General features: G+C 46.8%; 1 protein-coding gene across 1 annotated transcript in view; it reads left to right on the forward strand.

Moving 5' to 3' along the window:
• Positions 1-20,092, forward strand: part of AXIN1 (axin 1) — a 73,523-nt gene that overhangs the window by 39,906 nt on the left and 13,525 nt on the right. The window contains exons 3-5 of the mRNA XM_050905919.1: positions 2,375-2,515; positions 9,465-9,561; positions 17,393-17,530. Coding sequence (XP_050761876.1) covers positions 2,375-2,515; positions 9,465-9,561; positions 17,393-17,530 — 376 coding nt within the window. The remainder of the gene's footprint in view (positions 1-2,374; positions 2,516-9,464; positions 9,562-17,392; positions 17,531-20,092) is intronic.

The following is a 20,092-nucleotide window of genomic DNA, read 5'->3' on the forward strand; positions in this document are numbered from 1 at the left end:
ACGCCTCAGCTATCCATCATTCCTGCCTCAATTTAAGAGGTTGTATCAGCCTCCATCACGCAACTGTCACATCAGATTTGACAGGAGGGTTGCACTGCACAGCATTCCTTTAATGTTCAGAACTGACCATTATGCAAGGGGAGAACTGGTGAAGGGGGGCTGGTAAGGTTTTCACTTATTATACCTTGCTTTTTAGGGTGAACTTGTTCAAATTATTTCCAGCCTTAAATATTTGCCCTAGAAAGCTGTTCTGAAATCTGATGGACTATAGAAATAAGGTTGCTCCAGTGCACATTTACAGTGACAGACAGAAAGTTAGTGTGCTAGAAGATGTCTGTGGTGACTCACCATCCCAAGGCGCCCGTAAGTATTTGTACCCATCTGACTCTGTATTGCACCTGAGCGTAGAGAAACCTCACAAGGCTCCCTTTTCCTCAAACAGTCGTGAAAAACCTCAGCTGACTCAGTTTTGAATGCTCTTTGCACCACTCTGCAACTATACTGAGCTTTGTCATCTGAGGAGAAATAGCTTGGAGTTTTTGTTGGTTTGTGGCAAGCAAAATATTAGTTTTCTCTTTGTGAGAATAGGAGGGTAATTTGTTTCTAACTGACCCCTTAATGGACCTAAACCAATATGATTTTTCTTAATGACCAGTGAACATCCATGACCCCTTGTATTACAAGGAAAATTGGTTCTGTGTCTGGGAGCAGAAGGGCAGGGTGAATAGGCGCTATATGAGTGGTGTGTTAGCTGAAGGCTAGAGCCCTGTCAAATTCAGGTTTTAAAATACTTTGGTAATGCTTCCATCCTTGTACATCGAGTACCATATTATACATAAATCATTCTGAAAACCTCCACCTTAAATGGGTTGTCTGCTAGTCCCAGTTCATGCAGTGTCTGTCCTGTGTTTGTACAAATATGCAGAAACTGCCAACTTTTCCCTTTGCTGGTGTCTTCCTCGCCTCTGGTCCCTCCATCTGTGCATTTCTCATGGGTTTCCTTGTCTTGTCTAAATGTAAACTCATCAGGGCAGGGACTGTTTTCTGTTGTCTGTAGGACTTTGACCACTGCAGTACAGCCAGAAAAGCTTTTCACGGCAGAACGGGGAAGCACAAATTGTGTGATGTGTCCTCCTTGGAGGTGTTTGCTCAAGGTCCATTACAAACCACATCAACTAGGTGCCAGTTACTGAGTTACTAAATAAAAGATCATGCTGATGAGCTTCGTGGTCTGAATTAAAACAGGACTCTGATTTTCAGAGCTGGTAACAGAGCTTGGAAAATCCAGGAATTCATCGACTTCAAGATATCTTACAGATACTGCTCTTCATGCAGAGGGGTAGGCAGGGAGAGTGGGGGATTAAATGATGCTGTGTTGCTGTGGACGTTTCAGCTTGTTCCTCCTTCGGGCAAATTGCAAAATGACTTGCAGTGACAACAAGATGCCTGCATGGCCTGACTGTCCTGCGGTGTAGCAGGGCTGGAGGCGTGTTGGCAGCAGTAGCTTTTCTATGCCAGTGGCAGAGTCAGTGTGAAGGAGCTCTTGCCTGCTTGTTTCACAGGCCTCTCCACCGTTAATGCAGGTCTTCTCCTGAGCAAGGAACTCCCTTCCCAAGTTAGCTCGTGCAGGCAGTCTCTCTTCCTGTCGTTTTGTTGAAGAGAAGGAGGTCGGCCTGCTTGCACGTGTACTTGAATAACCTGTCTGCAGGACAAGGCATGTGGTTGTGTACAAACTAGCCTCCATAGATCCACGAACAGATTGTCCATTGGAAAAGCCGGTGTGATTAGATGGTCCTTCCTGGTGGAATTTGCAAGTGTTTGATGTACCCAAGTGTGACATTTGAGGTCGGCTTTAGCTACTGTGTTGTAAGCAACAGCCATTTCTTGCTTTACCTCCCTCCCTTGGTAAACGTGCTGGAATAGAGAGGGATGTAAAAGTAAGCATAGAATGGGTGAGCTGTGCTACACATACCTTGCTGCTGGAAGAGTAGAAGCCTGTTTTGACCAGGAGAAATGCTGTCTTATTATCTAGGTATTGGTTTTAGATGTCCTGCCTTGCTCATAGAATGACAATGCTAAGCAGTTAGCCCGTGGACACCATAAATCCTGATGGGAACTGGACTTCTTCCATATAGTCTTGTTCCCTCCCTTCTTCATCTCTAACAGTATCATCTTTGTTACTCCATGAATTCCCTTTTGCTTCCAGTTATGAGTCAAATTGTTCATGGTTCTATCAGTGCAACTTAGTATGAACGCAGCTTATTCTGTAGCCTGTCACCGATGTTGGGGCTCCAGGCAGAGTCCTTCTGCCTAGTGATGCAGAGTATGCTCAAGGTTGTGTCCTTCTAATTTGACTCTCTCATTTTTCTTGCAGGCATGGGTCGTGGAGAGAGCCTGTTAACCCTTACTATGTCAACACAGGCTACGCTTTGGCACCAGCAACCAGTGCCAACGACAGCGAGCAGCAGAGTATGTCCAGTGATGCCGATACGATGTCGCTGACAGACAGCAGCGTGTAAGTAATTCCAATCTGGTGGGACAATAAGTGGGACAATAGTGTGTTTGTTTCTTTAGCGGCGGTGCTGCTGTTGTGTTGGTCAGGGGGAGGCTTTGCCACCGCTGGTGTTGGGGGGGATATCTGACTAGACCAAGGTCATGATCATTCTTGCTTTCTTTTCAAGCAGGATTGTTTTGTCACTGTGCAGGCTACTCAGCCTTGCCAGTCTTGGGAACATCGGCAACATAAAATGCTTTGAGTGAACTAAAATAAATGATGCTTGGTCACAGTTCCTGCAATGTTTCTTGCCAGGTACAAGAAGCATTGGAAATGTTGGATGGCTTTTTAGTAAGTGATTTGAGATATAGTATCTTCTGAATGTCAGACAGAGCTTTCTACTTACCTGGGTACTTCTCCTCTTGAGATTTTTTGCTGCCAAACTGTGCTCAGTCTGCGATTTGCTCTTCAGTAGGATTGGTGACTGACCAGTTCTAGTTTATGTCTGGTGACCGCTGCACTTTAACACAACTTGTACTGATAAGCTCCCACCAAATCTTTTCTGCTTTTTTCTAGTTCTGACCCTCATGACAGCAGCCGTATCTCACCCGTGAGATACCTTCCTTAAAGATGGTCTGCAAAGGGAGAAAAAAGAGGTTATGAGATTTTGTTGTGACTGCATCTCTGTGATGGAAAAAAAGGATTTGGGGGAAAATATTCAATGTTTGGTCTGTTTTTTAGTAGTGCAAATGCAAAGTGTCTTTCTGTAGAGCAGAAACCCTTTGATTCTTCAAGCGAAAGATGACAGGTTTACAGAATTAGGAGAGGGTTTTATTAACGGCAGTGCTGTAAACACAAAGTCCTCCAAGAGGCTCGTTTAGTGTCACTGTGAATGTCAGGAGCTGTCAGACCTTGTTGAAGAAACTTTCCAGCCTGTGTCACGGATGTTGTTAATGGGTGCTGCAACAGTTCCCCACCTGCCCTCAGTTAATACAGCGAGCTGGTGAATGTGCGACATGGTAAGGGAGCTTCTGTATCTGCTGTGGTGGCTCTATGCGAGCCGATGGCGTGATTGTCCCTGGTTCCACGGAGGCTTGGAGCCATTTAGGAGCAGCTATTGAGTCCGCTCTGCTCCCTGGCACCAGCTCCTTACACCTTATCCATGTCATGTTGCAAAATGGAGGAGGCAGACCTTGGCCAAAGGGGCACGGGAGGCAGAGGATGCCCCTGGGACAGAAAGCTGTAGAGGACCGCTAATTAAAGGCTCTGTTTGATACAAATCCAGCTGCTTTGCCACATCCTTCTGCGATTCTTCATATTCATCAATTTATATGGAGGAGTACTCTGAAGCTAGCAGGGGTCATGTAACTTCTTGTTATCAGGAGAGACAGATGTAAGAACTCTTCAACATTAACTAGCTTTTAGCACTTCCTTTTCCACTGGTCCAGCGGGCTCTTGGGGTTGCACTGATTGTTATACCTGCGATAAGTTGTGATCATTTATGCCAGAGTTCTTCACCCTCCTAATTTTTATTTCAGTAGCCATAATTTATTTCTTTCACAGGCAGAATAATTTCTGTTTGACCATCTTATGCATTCTTTTTTCTTACTCCTTTTTCCTTCAGGCACTTTATCCCTCCTATGCCCGCCATAGGCTGCTTCTAGGACTTTAATTACCACTGATACATGTGCTGCCTTTTGCTAATAACTAACCCAATCTCAGTGGTTCATTTTAAGTAAGTCTCAAAAATCGTAAGGGTAAACCTGTGATCTTTCTTTCTGCGCATCTCAAGCTGGATGCATGTAGATTTGATCCCCAAATTGGGATTCTGGATGTACAGCCTTGACCTTTGGCTTACAAAGGTTCTGTTTTCAGCACTTGCTTTTCATTACATGCTTTAAAACTCCAGTACCAGGTTTTGTTCGGTTTTTACATGGCATTGCTGAACCTATCTGTCTCCTGAGTTTCAAAGGAATTTTTGCAGAATTGCTCAAGGCAGCAAAAATGAAGAACAACCAGACACAAGTTAAAGAAGGGACTCATGCTGCTTGACAAGACTTGCATGTCTCGGTGCTTTGAATTTAGGCCTCCTGTGAGGAAAATGGCAATAAAAGCCTCATTTGCTGATGAGCAAGGTTCTTCCCTGTATGTGCTGTTTACATACAGCAGTCAAGCTCAATAATGAAGAAATCTGGCTTCTGCTCCAAGGCAGCGCGTGAAGGGGGTATGATCCCAAGGCGGAAACCTCCGTGACCCTCCATCAGAGGAGAATGTGTCTGGACAATCAGGATGCAAACATCGGCTAATTGAGGAGTGCTAATAAACTGGGAAAGCAGGCAGGTGCAGAGAGCATGGCTTGATGCAAGGCGTTGGCCAACTCGAGTTGGTGGAGAAGGCAGACACACTGAGCGTTTGCTTATGCTCTGATGTATTGCAGTTGTCACCAGCTCCCTTCCAAGCTTTAATATTGCATTGATCACAGCAAAGCAGGTTTTGAATGTGGCTCCATGCACAGCCCAGCTATGCAAAGGCACTAGCAAAGACCTGGGTGATGCTCTGGCCATCTGGCCTCCTGAGCTGGGGCAAAGGGAGGCAGGCACAGGCTTTTGCGGAGCAGCCAGCTCACCAAAGTGTTTTTAGAAGTCATATCTGTGGTACCAGCTACAAGCACGCTTGCCTAAAAGACAAACTTTCAATGGGATGTCATTCCAAGCACTGGTAAATATTATTGTAATGGGTTGAATTTATATAATGAATATGTTATCAGCCCCTGTTGTTCGAGGAGTTTGCTTTTTGAGTGGCTTAAAAAACATTGCTCTTAAATGCCTGCGCTCTGCTGATTGTTTTTCAGTCTTCCTGTGTCATACGAATTCCTCTGCCCTTGTAGGCAAAACAGCTCCGGTCCTCTCCGCTGAAACCTGTTTTTATAATCGGCACAGCAGCTGTGTTGTTTTAGCTGGTTTGTGTGGAGGCAAGGTCTGGAGAGGACACGGTGAAAGGCTCTGGCAAGCGCTGGCCCGGCAAGCGTGCCGTGGCTGCAGGTGGGCTGAGTCGCTCACCACTGGTGTTCGGTGGTGGGTCGGGGCTTTGGGGCTCTGTCTCCCCCCTGGGCTGCTCGGAGCCTGCCCCAGGCTTGCAGCAGCGTTTACCATGCGGTCCTGAACTGCTCTTGCTGTCTCGGATGACCCCCGCATACGGATAGCATCTTTCCCAAGTGGAGGAGCCAGCCTCTGGGTGGGAGGGGTTGTCACAACAGAGATGCTCAAGGGAAATTAAGGCAAATCTAGGTAGGAAGGCAACAGGCAGAAGCTGAAGTGTGTTAAATTGCCATGTGATGTTCCAATTCAGATGCAGAAATGCCTTAGGTCCATATCTTTCTTCTCTTTATTTCTGTAAGAGCTTACATGGGTAAACAAGAGGTAATGTCTCCTCTTTAGCCTAGTGTTGTGGTCCAACTAAACAACAATACTCCTTCCTCTGGGTCTTATCATGTGTGGCTTATCTTGGTTGGGAGACAGCTTTGCCTTCCCCCAGGCGCTTGGGAAGCCCTCAGTGCTGGTGGGCTTGGCCGGAGGGATGCTCGTTCTTCCCCAATTGCAGTCAAACCTGCCCCAGAGTAAGGATGGCCATTCCCCAGAGCAAAGCGGTTTAGGACAGTGGTTACTCCTTCAAAAACCCTTGTGGATTAAATATTATTCCTCAGATGACTGGCCTTTGGCCAAAATGCCTGGCGATTTTCCCGTCGTGCTTCTTTATATGAGAAAGGTCTCTTGGTGACGGTGGTGCTTTGATAAGAGTAATTGGTAGAAAATACCAGTTTTGCTGTGGATTTGTTTCCTGTCTTTCCTGTGGGCAGTGATCCAGAATGACCTTGAGTTCTGCTATATTTAAACAAGTTTAACAGCTTTTTAATTTGAAAGATCACAAATGGTGATTTCCAACTTGTTAGGCTTAATGGTTGGGTTTGGAGGCTGTCTACGGAGGAGCAAAGACAGCCCTTGTTAGAAGAGTCCAGCTGCAGAGCCACAGCAAAACCTCCCTGCTCACAAGAGGCTCTTGCAGGTCGGTTCGGGGAGGAGAGGAAGCCCCCGCGTTTCCCCAATAGCAAACCAATTGCATTATCATTAAATAAACGATAGAAATACTCTTGCTCCCCCCATTGCGTTTCAATGCAGAGCTTTCTGGTGCTAAAGAAAATCACGTGATGAAACAAGGAAAAACAGTGTGGGAAAGTTTTATTTTAAAAGTAGAGGTGCTCTAAAAAAGTTTTGATTTTTTTTTTTTATATATATATATATTATTTCTCTATCTATTGAAAATATCTCAAAGCAAGCTACCTGACAAAAGGAAAACAAAAGTGCAGTATTGGTTTTCCTTGCTTTCCCCCCATCTATTGAATAAGGTTTTGTTGGGATAAAATTAAAGTGCTTATCTTTGAATTTGCTTCCTCTGGTTGAGTTGGCACAGTACATTGAACGAAGGAATGTTCCAAGTTCAGAGGTGGCATTGGGGAATCTAGTTAAAATGACATCAAAGGCAGCACAGCGGGGCTGAACATGTGTTTGAAGCCGGATAGATTAGAGGCCATTATCAGCCTTTCGCTACTGTGCTGGGAACAAAAGTCGCTCTTTCCGCTGGGACTGCTGCTGGGGAGAATTAAAAAAAAAAAAAAAAAAAAAAGAGAGAAAGAAAGAAAAATTGCACCTTCAATATAATGCCGCTTTTCCCGCAAACGGCCATGCGGCTTTAGCGTGCAAGTTGTGTTCTGGCGCCTGGGTTTTGTGTGGCGGTTAAGCTGAAATGTTGTCTATTGATGCCGACCAGCGATGGCTAAAATAATCGCCCAGATTTATTTTTTTTTTTTTTCACCCCCTCCTGTAAAAATTGCCGGTTGTTTTGTTGCCATCCAGTCTGGAAAAAGCCGCGTCGTGATGCAATGAAACTCTTTAACCGTTGTGACTCTTAAGTTATTTTTCAAATGGAGGTTCGTCATTAAAGAAAATGAAGCCGCCTAATGAAAGCTATCATAATCGCCTGTCGGTATAGCAACGCTTGGGGAAATTGCTCTGCTCCTGTAAGGTGTCACTGCCGGGCGCAGCAGAGGTGATGCTCCCAGACGCGCTCTTCCTCCTCCCGCATTACCTGCAACCACCAGCCAGAGCTGTAATTAGCCTGGCTAATTTTCTGTTCTCTCATTTGTCTTCCTACTAAAAAGCACTTGTCATTAATGACGGGTTTTATTTTATTTTAATGGTGTTTAATTTTGAATGCCTGGGTTACTGCATGAAATGGCATTTGTCTGATGTAATTTGGTGGCGATTCTGCCTGCACCCACATTTCCAGGGAGCCAGCGGGGCAGCAGGCACGGGGGAAATGGGAAGGAGAGCTGATAGCGACTGTCCTTGCACAGGCTGGTGCTTATAACTCAGGAGGCTTTCAGGCAAAACGCCGCAGTAAATTGCGTTTCCCTTGCCAAATGGCATCTCGACTTTAAAAATCTGCTGGTTAAACTGTTTGGTTTATGTGCTTGAGAAGCAGCTGTGCTTGGCAGTTGGGGAGGAGGGTAGGTGCTAAGTACATTTGGCTTGTGCAAACATCTTGTCGTCGTGAGATGCGTTGGGACTGGCTCGTTTGCACTGCTGGGAGTGGCGCGGGGTTGGAAGGAGACAGTGCTTGCGCATGGAAGTTATTTGGTACTTTGGACAAACCAAATCCCTCCATTCATTTCCACCCGTTTCTGTGGCATTGCACGGCCTTCCCAAGCGGTTACTTTTACTGAATCAGGGAAATGTGTAAAATAAAAAAGGAAAGCTCCAAATTGCCAAGCTCCAGGCCGGCATATGTTTTTGCATTTGTTGATTTTTCTCAAAATAACCCAGTGTCACCAGGAGATGGGCCTGTGTCCTTATCTCATAACTGGGCTCTACTTCACTCGCATTCTGCTCGTCCCCGGGTGTAAGCAGAGTGGTTGCAATGGTGAGAGGAAGAATGCATTTCCTTTCTTCGCCTGAAGTCATACTCAGCCAGTGATGCTTTGCCATTCGGGGTGCTTAGCGAAGCCTGGTGCCTCTGACCCCCCGACACCCCGTTGCTGGGACCCACGTGCACCCAGGCCCCGTCTTTGCAGAAAGGCTGTGTGCGGCTCAGCAGAGCAGGTCTGCACCGTCCCCCAGCTCACGGCAGAGCCATGGACCCAGCTCCGGGTCTGTCAGGACCAAGGATTGTTGCCACCACTGTCTCCTCCCTCTGCAGAGACCTCAGTCACCGGCTTTTTCAGCAAGGGCACAAACCAGAGGAGAGCTGGTTCGCTTGGGTGTTGCTGCCCATGGCTTCCCTCCCTAATCTTGTCCAGCCTCCACTGGGGAGAGGGCTAGATTCTTCCGCACAGTAACTCCAGTATCAAGCCTGTAATTTCTGACTGAGATAGAGATCGTCTTAAGAGCAGCGGAGCCTACCCCTTCCCTTTGATAAGCCATTTGAGAAGTCACACTCTCTTAAAAATATATACCTTGTTCCCCAACCGAATTCCCCTTGGTGTAGATACTCACTGAGCTCCCACTCCTCCTCCTCCTCCCCCTCCTAGCCTGCCCTGTGGTTTACTGTGTACATTACAGGCTCTTTTATAGAAAGCAACCAACTATAAAAGGTACCAGGATGTGGTCCAAGTCCTTCTCCCTGCCCTCTGCATAGGGCAGCGGTCGCAGGAGCCCTGCCTCGCTCTGCTCCCGGTGGATGCCATGTAAGTCCCCCCAGCACCCGATACTAGAGCATTGCTGGTGCAGGGACCTGGGCGAGCATCATTCCCCACACAGGTTCCTCTTGCTCTGCTGCACTCGCCCTGGGCATGCAAAGCCTTTCTCAAATGTAAAGGGGTTTCCTACCTGCCACTCTGCAGCGGTAAGGCTTAAATGAACGTCATGTATCAGAGAAAGGCACTAAAGCAGGGCATGCTGTTGTTTTATTCCGGCAGAGATGGGATCCCACCGTACAGACTCCGCAAGCAGCATCGCAGAGAGATGCAAGAAAGTGCCAAAGCAAATGGACGTGTGCCACTACCTCACATTCCTGTAAGTAGCACTATCTCCTTCCCCAGAGGTAAATATGCAAAATATGTGAGATCTCTAGCGTAGAGTTGCTCTGCTTGCTCCAGTTTAACTCCCCCTTAGCGCTGTATTCATTTGGGGATGTTCTAAGACAGAAATTCACCCTGCTAAGAAAGGGCTTTGGTAGCCTTCTGCCAAACTCATCATCCAGGACTGCCCAAAACGCGTATTTTTTCTTAACCATTCAGTCAGTAGCCAGTTGTTTCTCCTGGATGAGAATGGAAGTGCTGGCTGGCATCTACCTGCAAGCAGGTTACGTGCCCTCATGTGAGCTGGAGGTGTTTGTGGAAGGTGTAGGAGGCCATTGGACTGGAGGCTGATGTAGCTCTCAGCCAAGGTCAGCTGGGGAGAAATGCAACTGTCCCGAGCGGTATTTCTGCACTGGGCAGCCAAAGGGAGCTGTAACCTGTTCTCAAGGACTCGGCAAAACCCGCCTGGGGATACGAGGCAGGAGAGCAAAGAAGGTGCAGGCGTAAGTATTTCATTTGTCTGATACTGTCTCCCCGGTTGCTCCAGGTAAGCAAAGAGCTTTTGGAAGATGAGCATAACTGCTAGGGATCTGCAGCACCATCTGCAGCTCTGCTTATTATTATTTTCTTTTTGTGAGAAGTTACAGGTGACATTTAATATCTAGCAGGGAATAAAGGTGCTTCTTTCCCCTTTGGACAGCTGGACTCCAGCACAACTCAAACACGGAGAAAAATAGCCTCCATCTGCTTTTTCCAGAAGTGCCTTCAAACTTGACGCAGCTGTTCTCATCCTGCCTGCTCAAAGCAGCACAATACCAGCAGAAATACACCCTTGTTTTAATCTGATTTAAGAAAAAAAAAAAAACCAAACCACCACTCTTTGTTTTGCCTTTTAAATTAGATTATTTTCCTTAGATTTAAGAGGGTCTCCTGTGCTTTGATCACTGGGTTGACAATAAAAGCCCTGGCTGCGGACGCTCACTAGCCATCCTTGCTCAGTCACCTCTCTTTTCACACAGTTGCTTTCACAGTGTGGTCGCTGTTGAAAAGGCTGGCTGGGTGCCTTTTTATTTCACTTGATGCCGTTTTTACTGTAAGCATGGCTTTGTTAGAGTTGAAGTTTGAAAGCTTGGCCTTTATTTTTTGTTGTTGTTGTTGCTGTTCCCCAACAGTGGGAACTACTGAGTGAATATTCTCCGACTTCAAAGCTTGTCAGTGGCTTTACCTTTTGGATAAAAATAATAGTGGCTTTCTGTTGATCGTGTGCACTGGCAATGCCTCGATGAACTGCAGGTTATAAACTCAGAGTATGGAGCATTAAATATGTATAGTGAGCTCTGCTTTAACGAACTTCCATCTGCCAAACATTTCTTTTGTTGAACTGAATAAGTGTCATTCCAGCAGCAGTTCCTTGCAGGCTAATTAGTTTTACTTAGCATTAAATTCTATCGACCTTTTTGGAAACCAGTTAAAAAGGGGGGGGGGGGAAACAAGGTTTAAATTGGCCACCTGCTGCTTATAAATTTTTATATTATCCTACTTATCTACATGGTCTTTTAGAATTACATATTCACACAGGCGCTTCACAAGGATTTTTCTGTGAAACATCCGCTGTTCCCATTAGGTTCTGCGCTGTAATTTTAAGTCCCAGGGAAAAAGGCATCTTGATGCATATTTATATGGGAGCAGAGGACTGAGAAGTCGAGTTAGTTCTAGTCTTTCTCCAGGGAATAAAAGTTTAGTTCAGACACTCTGGCACCTCCTGCCAGCCAATTACTGACACAGAATTGGCATCGACTTCAGAGAGGCACTGCTCTGCCCTCGCTTATCAATCAGCCAAGAAAGGAGAAGGTAATTAGACAATATGTTTTGACAACACCAGTGTGAAATGTTATAAAGTTAGTCTTTTAAAATCACCTCTAACTGCACGCTTATTGAGTTAAATGTCCCCAATTAGCAAGGAGCCATGCAAATGTTTCTTCAAGTGTTGCTTTCCAAAGCCAATGGTTAGGCTATCTCGCAGCCTGTAGCTAAAGCAGTCTCCATCAGCCGCCTGGACCTGGTGGTTAACATGCTTTTAAACGTGTAGCAGTGACTAAATTGCAACCTTTGAGTGAAGGTCTTTATGGACTCATATCTAACCAGTGTAGCCAGAGTCCATACTGATAGTGCTTGCAGAATGCATGGCATGTTTTCCTAGTGATAGTAGAGAACCTCCTACTTCCGAAAAGTCATTTCAGAAGTCCTTTAGAGACCTTACCGTTCCCTTACAAATGAGTTATGGGGCTATTAAGCAAAATTCTGAAAGAACTTGTATTGCTTTTAATAGCAGCACTTGTAGTTAGGTCCAGAAGCTATAAAAAGTAGTGATTATATGCTCATAGGAGATTGCCCACTAGTTTCAACAGCCGTGCTGCCTCTAAATAATGAAGGCACGTGCTGGTTATGTAGGATGCCCTGCTATGCAGCAGGAGATCTTGATGCGTGGATGGCTGTGTTCTGCATCTTCCACACTTACAGACTCACCAATGCTCTAAGTTCGGAAAAGTTGTGTTTTGTGAAATGACGTTCTGCCCAGGAATGCAGTGGGTGAAGGTCTCTAGCAAGCAACGAGACCTTTGTTTTGTGCCTCTGGCAGGAACCCATTACATGGCGAGTGAGTGTTGCTTTTCATGTGGTTTTCCATCTCGCTCTTGGATTCGAGCAGAGTCTTGGAACACCAAGGAAGGAAAGAGCAAGCAAGTTCCCAAAGGAAGGGTCAAAGCCCAGAGAATGCAGGGCCGTACCCATGCTATTGCACTGTATTTACCCCGGCTCTGGCGTTCATCCATTCCCGGGAGGGGATGGGAGATGCTCCTTTTTCCCAGCAAATGCAGAAAAATCCAACCTCAAGCATTTAGACTTGAGATTCCATTTTTTGTTTGTTTGTTTAACTGCATAAAGAAACCATTTTGTGATGTTCTTGCTGTAGCTTGATCATCGGGTTGGAGCTCTCCTGTCCTGCCCCACAATCAAGGAAGCTGCAAGGTGGCTTCCGTAGTGTTCGTGAGTGGAACAGAAGATTTTGAGTGACCACTCTGCTGTGCTGTACAAATGAGGACTGTACAGGAGGAGCCCTGGTCTCGTGCTGCCTGGATAACTACAGCTAAATGAGCTCCTGCGAGCTGGGAACCTGCTCAGAATTCCCATCAGCCATTTTATGCCTTTTTCCTCAAACTCCTTGCAGCAGCGGGATTCCTTGCTAATCCCTGAATGCTGCTAAAGTGGATGCTGAAATCCAGCTATCCATGAGCTCTGCCATAAGTGTTTCTGGTATGGAAACACCATTTATCCTTTAAAAACATATGTCACAGAGGAATGCATTAATCTGGGAAATGTGGAGGTTCGGAAGTTTTTTTTCTCTTGGCTTCTCTAGCCTGCCATCTTCCTTTCCTTTCCAAGACTGACTTGTGATCTAACATCGGCCACTCAGGCATCATGGAGGCATCAAACCTCCTGTAGAAGAGGGAGATTTACCAACACAGAATTCTTTGGCCCAGTTGGATCTGTCAGAAATGGTTCAGCCCAACCCGTGGATCCCTGGGGCTGGTTAGAGACCTCTACGCAATGATAACGTTGGAAAACTTCCTGTTTCATCTCAGAGCAGTTGAGGTTTATTCTTCCCAAGGGGAACCTGCAAACCGCAGTGAGATTCTTCCATTTCAGCCTTCTCACGTATAGATCTTAGTAAAACCACACATTTAGGATGCCGGTGTGTTCTGGTGTGCAACTTGGTCCTCAAACCTCAGTTTCTCAGGGAAGGTGAAATCCATCAAAACCCAAGACCTGCATCTGCCTCATGGAGCAAAATCCATGCAACTCCCACTCCATCAGCTCCAAGAAAAGAAGGAGAAAATGTGATAGCAGGTGCTAAGTGGAACTACTGGAGAGCTTGTGTATCTCGTGTATTCTTAGCAGGCTGCTTCTTCCCAAAGGTACCAGAGCTTGAGACACTTCACATGTCAAGGACAATGTTCTGATGATAGGTACCCCAAGAAATCCTTCCTTACAGCTGTCACTAGGAAAGATTGCTCTGTCCAGACCAGTTCAGGCAATTTCTTTCTTGCCAACCCATCTGGCATTCAGCCTCCTATCTGTTGTCCTCTGCAACCTCCCCAACTCAGCGTGGTTTGGTTCTGGATAGACCCATCTGAACTGGTGGCATTAAATAAAAGTAGATAGATAATTAAATAAAACATTAGATAAAACAGGTGTAGATAACACAGTTCTTAAAAATGAAGCGCTTCCTTTCTGAATTATTGACCCAGAATGTCCAGAGACCTCATTCTGGTCCAGACTGGAGGGCTGGATCCTCCAAACCAACCGGCTCTCGGAGAGTGCTACACCCTTTACTTGGAACAAAAGCATTCGGAGCCCTTCTGATTTCAGAACAATAAACAGCTTATTTACAGCTCCCTTGGCAGGGCTCTGTGTGCCCACGGGAAGCCGGGGGCAGGTTCAAAATCCTGAAGCCCTGAAGGATCCTCCTCTGGGCACAGGCTCAGCCTGGCTGGTTTTTGATGGAGCATGTCTCCCTTCCGAAGTTAGGCCAGTCATTTGATAGAAGTTTCAAACACTTTGTTGTCTTAAGCCGTTTGAACCAGGTCAGTGCAGTCCATGTTTGCTGTCCAGGGAGACAGAGAGAGCCCCCAGCAGTTATCTATATTGTTTCAGCATGGGGAATTTGCATTCATTATTCTGCAATGTTATTAGTTTTGGGGAAGTCTGTGTAGCTCATCCTTTGAGCTAGGAATAAAGTCAGACCCATGGCAATGTTCAGAGCATCATCCTGCTTGCCAGCTTTCTGTGAGTCACCATTACGGGTACTCACCAGGACAATGTAGGGCGCATGCAACCGGTATTCGTGGGGTGAAGTGAGGTTTATTTCAGTTGCATTGAACCTGGATGGTCAGGGAGACCTTTGCAGAGATGGCTTCGCAGAGGGGACTGCGTCTTGCACCCTCGAACAGGATGCTGAGGACCTTTGCAAGCTGTTGTGCTGAGTGGAAGGCTCCAAGGACAGGGCAGTAGGTTTTGCAGATGCAGTGGTTTATCAAAGAGAGAGGAAAACAAGTTCATCCTAAAGATTCTTGGGTTCGATTATTTTCATTTCTGTAGTTGAGCTTCAGTCACCTCCAGACTTTGAGAGACTGTGGATAAACATGCTGATTTATTAGTTGTAAAAGACCAAAATCATCTTATCTCGAGTTCCCTGGATACAGCAATGACCCTGAATGTCTTCAGATCCCATCAAGAGACGGAGCTGTGGTCCTTAAGCATTGCTGGGCCTGGGGGGAACCACCTTACTGTAACAGGACTCGAACACGCAGGTTAGCAAGCTTCAGCCTTGGCACCCGCTGCTGCTGGGGGCTCAGGAGAGACTTTGGTTTGGAATGCTGCATTGCATCAAAGGCTATGAAAATAAAGGGAAATTCTTTCCCAGTTCTGCTTTTCTATGGAAGCCGCTGCAGTGGCTGCAATGGGGAGACCTGAGACTGTAACTGCTGAGCGCCGAGCTGCCTCTCATTAGGCTCATTAAGTTTGTAACGGAGCAGGGCTTGGTGCTGCCATCGTATAAACAACCGCAGGGAGACTTGGCATGTCTGAGGTGGCAGGAGGGAGTGAACGCATCACCCGACGGGTTGTGACTTGTCAGGCGAGAGAGAGATTTCCCTCCTTGGGAATCGCTGGTGCTGCCTCACGAGATGGATGGTGGTGGTCATGGGTTTGGGATTTCTGATGAAAGCAGACTCCCTTAGCCAGCAGTACTCCCCTGGGCTATGCAGGAGGAATGGGGAAACATCACTTGGATCCTAGAAGCTCCTCAGGGAGTAACAGAGGAGGGACCAGCTCTGCCACATCTTCCCCCATGATGGAGCATGTCTGGGCCCCATTTCTGGACAGCACATGGTCCAGACCCTGGGACGAAGCATGCCACTTTGGCCCTTGTGCCAATATTTCAAGGCTAAATGTAATTTTTGTTGATGAAAATCTTTCTCTACAGTGTTTCTTTCTAATACAGGCCATTGATTTGCAGGGCTGGAGGTCCTGGTGGCAGCAAAGATTTTGTCATCCCAGGGTGGGAGCCAGCTGGTAGCTCGCACGTGTTATGCCCTCTCCAGCGGCTGCATCCCTGGATGAAGGGGATGGTTGGTTGGGGCTGTTCCCAGCCCGGATGGGTCAGTCCTGCCTGGGACACCTTCAGGTGGAGCTGTCGGTCTTTCTGCTTGTCATGGAAAGTGAGTGCTAGAGCAGGCAGTCCTTTTGCCTGCCAAGCCGCATCGTGTCCGCAGACGTCCCCAGGGACGCTGCAGCCCAGCACCATCCGGCGTGGAAGAGAAGGCGACAGCAGTGAGCACTGGAATTGAGATTTGCTGGCAGGGTTGGCTGGGTCTTGCTCTTGGTGAACAAAACAAGAGGTGCTTTAACTGAGACCTCTGCAACCCAACTTGGGTGTCATAAAAGATGTCTGCAGCTTCTTGGTGCCATCACTAGGATACTTACTGCCTCTATTTTTCTTCCCCTGCCTTCCACTCAGCAGCTGGCAGAGAGAGAAAAACCAATATGATTTGCATACTTTTGTCAGGTTTTGAGGCAAAGCATTATTTTAGTCTTCTGCATTGATCTTTTGGCTGGTCTGGAATAAATTTGGGTGGTCTCTCATCTTCCTTGAAAGATTTCAAGCTCGATGTCTGCTTCTCGTGCTGCATTTGTTCCTTTGCTATGAATTATCTCATGTCTTCACACTTAATTTTATCTCTGGTACTATAGAGTGTGTATTTCTCTCATGTTGGTATTGAAATATTTGAATGCAGGTTTTTATACTGTTGAATTTCCCACATATTTTTCCTCCAAATTAAATTTTTATCTCTGCTGTGTCATTTTATTTTTTCTACTATTTTAACAAACTAATGCAGAAGGGATAAAAATAAGGGGAAAAATACAGCGGCTGTCAGCTTCATACTTCACTACACAAACTTCTTATCCCAGAGTTCAGGAATTTAGGGACAAGGTAACTCAGCACAAGAAACCAAGAATGCCCTTGGACTCCCATAAATACTCATTTGTTCACCCAGAGCAAACGGAAAAGTGGTATCTCTGCGCTTGTAAGGTTGCTGTATTGATAAAGCAAGCAGGGGATCATTGCACGGCTCTGAAGAGATGAGATGCAATCCTGCAGGATCCTCTAGTAAGAGAGGATGCTTTGTGGGAACTGTGGCTGGCTTGTAGCAGAAGATGGAGGGAAGTAAGAGGTCTTGGAGGTGACAGGATGTCCACCGCTTTCTGCGGCTCTGGGCTAGATTTGCAGAGATTGACTGGCATACGCCGATCCACCTGGGATAAGCTGAATACATGTGCCTAAGAGTCCTCCTTTCTATCCAAGTGAAAAGATTGCTACTGTAAGCATGATTTTTGAGAGGTTTGTCTGTATGTCCTTTTCCCACCCTTTGAGACCAGGATATTCCTGCTGACCATGTGTACAGCGGGAGGAAAGCAAGCACATCATCCCAAAGCAGAGTTTGGTGCCGAAAGAGCTTGTTGAATTGTGGCTCCAGAAAGCCTTTCCCTTGTGTGGGGTGGTGTTCGGAGCTGGTGCCAGCTGGGGAGCTCGTGGTGGTGGCTCAGCTTCCAGCCCACCGGTCCTAGGCTGCACGTCTGCATCTGCCAGCCTGTCCTCCCTCAACTCCCCACCAGAATGACTGGCATTTCCAGTTGTCGAAGCCTCCAAAATAAACGTGTGATTTTTCATGCATCTTTTGCTAACCCCTGGTGTGTTTTTCCTCCAGCGTACATACCGAATGCCAAAGGATATCCACGTTGAACCAGAGAAGTTTGCTGCAGAACTGATCAATCGTTTGGAGGAAGTACAAAAGGAACGTGAAGCGGAGGAGAAATTAGAGGAGCGCCTTAAACGCGTTCGAGCGGTTAGTAACCTCCTTGCCCTCCTCTACCAGCCTGGGAGTCTGTCTGCCTACTGTACACCACAGGGAGCTTTCAGCTGCTGTGGAAGCAACCGGGGTGACCACTTCCCTGCTCCAACAGCCATGGTCATCACTTGCACGGGGGCTCCTGGAGGCTCCTGTTCCCCCAGGAGCTTCCACGGTGCTGTTCCCCGGTCCATGCAGGGCTTTGTGAGCTCCAGCACTCCCTTCCTGCTGTAAGATACTAGCTGTGTGCTATCAGGCCATTTCTACCACAACCAAAAGGGTTCTGCCCATCAGTGCCTAGGCACATCCCTAGAAAATTTGGAACGGATCAGGTGTAGCATCCAGAAACCCGCTTCTGGACAGAGAAATGCACTGACTCCACATGGGTGGCTGGGGAAACCGAGCCCATGGCACTGCCTGCTGTGTGCCGTGGTACCTCTGGGGCCCTTCAGAGGTTGAGGACGTGGTAGATGAACCAAGGGAAGCGTGCAAGGCCTTTAGCTCCACAACAAGCTCCAAAAGGGAGAGAATGAGGTATTGGTCCTCTAGTATTACCTGTGTGAGACGCCCTGTGCAGCAGTATTCACACCACATCTTTTCTTCTGAGATACTGCATCTCATGGGTACCTGTACATCTTGTGCTGGGGATACAGGAGAGTTTTCAGAGGACACCACAGTGTTACTGAACATCACCAATGTCAGTATGACTACAGCCCTGTGTGAAGAAACTGTGGGTCTCTGCAGTTCATAGCTGCCGTGGCCCTGAGGCGAAGGCTCTGTGCTTGGTAACCCACAGCTCTCCCTTACAGCAGAGGTGTTGGTGCCTGTCTCGGCTAGCTCTGTGCTTTCAGAGAAGCTGAGCCTCTGGGGCTCCAGGGCAGACCCTGCAGCCCCATTAGAGTATTTTTAAATGTTCATCTAGTAGCTCTTTAAAAAGAAAAGAGCTGTAGGTTGTAGTATTCGCTTTAAATAACATCTGCATTTCAAATGCAGAGAAGTGGGGAAAGCAGAAGGATCTGTAAGGTTCCTCCAGCTCCAAGCGTTGTCCAGCAAACTCCCTGCGCTTCTGCATCCCAGCACCCAGCCAGAAAAGGCCAGCAAGGTGCTATTGTGTGATTAAATTCCTGTGCTTCCAGAATTGCTCTATTTTCCTGTCTGGTACCTGTTGCTTTCTAGACAAAGCCAATGTAACCAGCAGCATTTTCTGCTAAGACAGTCCTAGAGCACTCTTCCTCCTCCTCCTCCTCCTCCTCCTCCTCCTCCTCCTCCCGTGGCTCCGTTGCAGCCCCCACTGTAGCAGACTATGTTATCCCAGCCCTCTGCCTCCTTGAAGAAGCTGCCAGTAGCAATACCATAAAATCAGCAAATACCTATGTGCCAGAGAATAAATTTAAGTCTGTTTAAACACATTTTTGTGTGACTTAATCTATTTTTAAGCCCAGGACTCCCACTAATGCTATATATTAAACCTCTTTGCTGTCTCCAGAATGTGTTTCATTGACTGGCTGGCATCTGGCATTAGCCATTCAGGAAAAACTCAGAGTAAGCAATTGTAGCTTTTTTAGGTCAGCACTTAAGGTGCAGGAGCTGCTGGTATCAGCAAGAGGAGAGCTTGAATCCTGATAGATCACAGGGCTTTTTTCTATGACCTGAACACCAGGACTACAGGGTAACCTCTTACCGAGTCTTCATGGCTCACTGAACAGCAGCACAGGGAAAACCATGAGCGTTAGTCACACTAGGCAGTTATCAGCTTAGCAGAGAAGCTGGAAATATTTTGCAAAAGCTAGGAAAAAACAATTTTTCTTCCCCATGCTGAGCTGCCTGCAGGTTCCCTTTCAAAGCCACATCATGCAGTAACATCGAGAAGAGGCATCTGATTTAAAGCCAAATGCCTTTTACTGAAAAGACTGTAAGATTTCTGTATTTCAAAAAAAATGAAACTCTGAATTCATTAATTATTCTGAGCAACATGGGAGAGGACTAGAGGATACGTGCATTCCCTTATTACTTTTTGAGCCACTTCAGCCTCACGTCCGTGCATGGAAGCTGCAGTATCGTATCATACAGATCAGTGTCGTATCATGCAGATCACTCTGTCTTTGTCTGAACTGAGCGAATTGAAAATAAGCCAGGAGAAGCAAAACCAGTGCTGAGATTCTCACTATTTGAATATAAAACACTGCCTAACTAGAGGGGGAAATCATTTGCATGATGATCGAAAAAGCACTCATGATTAGGTGAGCTATTTTGCCCTACCCACCAGTAGCAGCCTGATGGGCGGGACTGGGAGAAGGCAGAGGAGGAGGTTTGCAGCAAGGTATCGCTTGCCTGTAGCTCATCAGTGCAGATCTCAGCCTCCTAATTCAAAGGGAAGGGCACCCCCGACCTTGCTGGAGAGCAAAAATAGCTCAGCAGACAGTCAGCAAAGTTGAAGCCTGCATCTCTCTAACTGCTGCTGCCTTTGGGAGTGGATGGAAGAGTTTCTGACAATATTATGTCAACAAAGCACCATCTAGTGGTTATGGCACCCGGGGCTTCCCCGCCTGCCGAGAGGCT

Source organism: Gymnogyps californianus, chromosome 15 (assembly GCF_018139145.2).
Source record: "Gymnogyps californianus isolate 813 chromosome 15, ASM1813914v2, whole genome shotgun sequence".
NCBI lineage: Eukaryota > Metazoa > Chordata > Aves > Accipitriformes > Cathartidae > Gymnogyps > Gymnogyps californianus.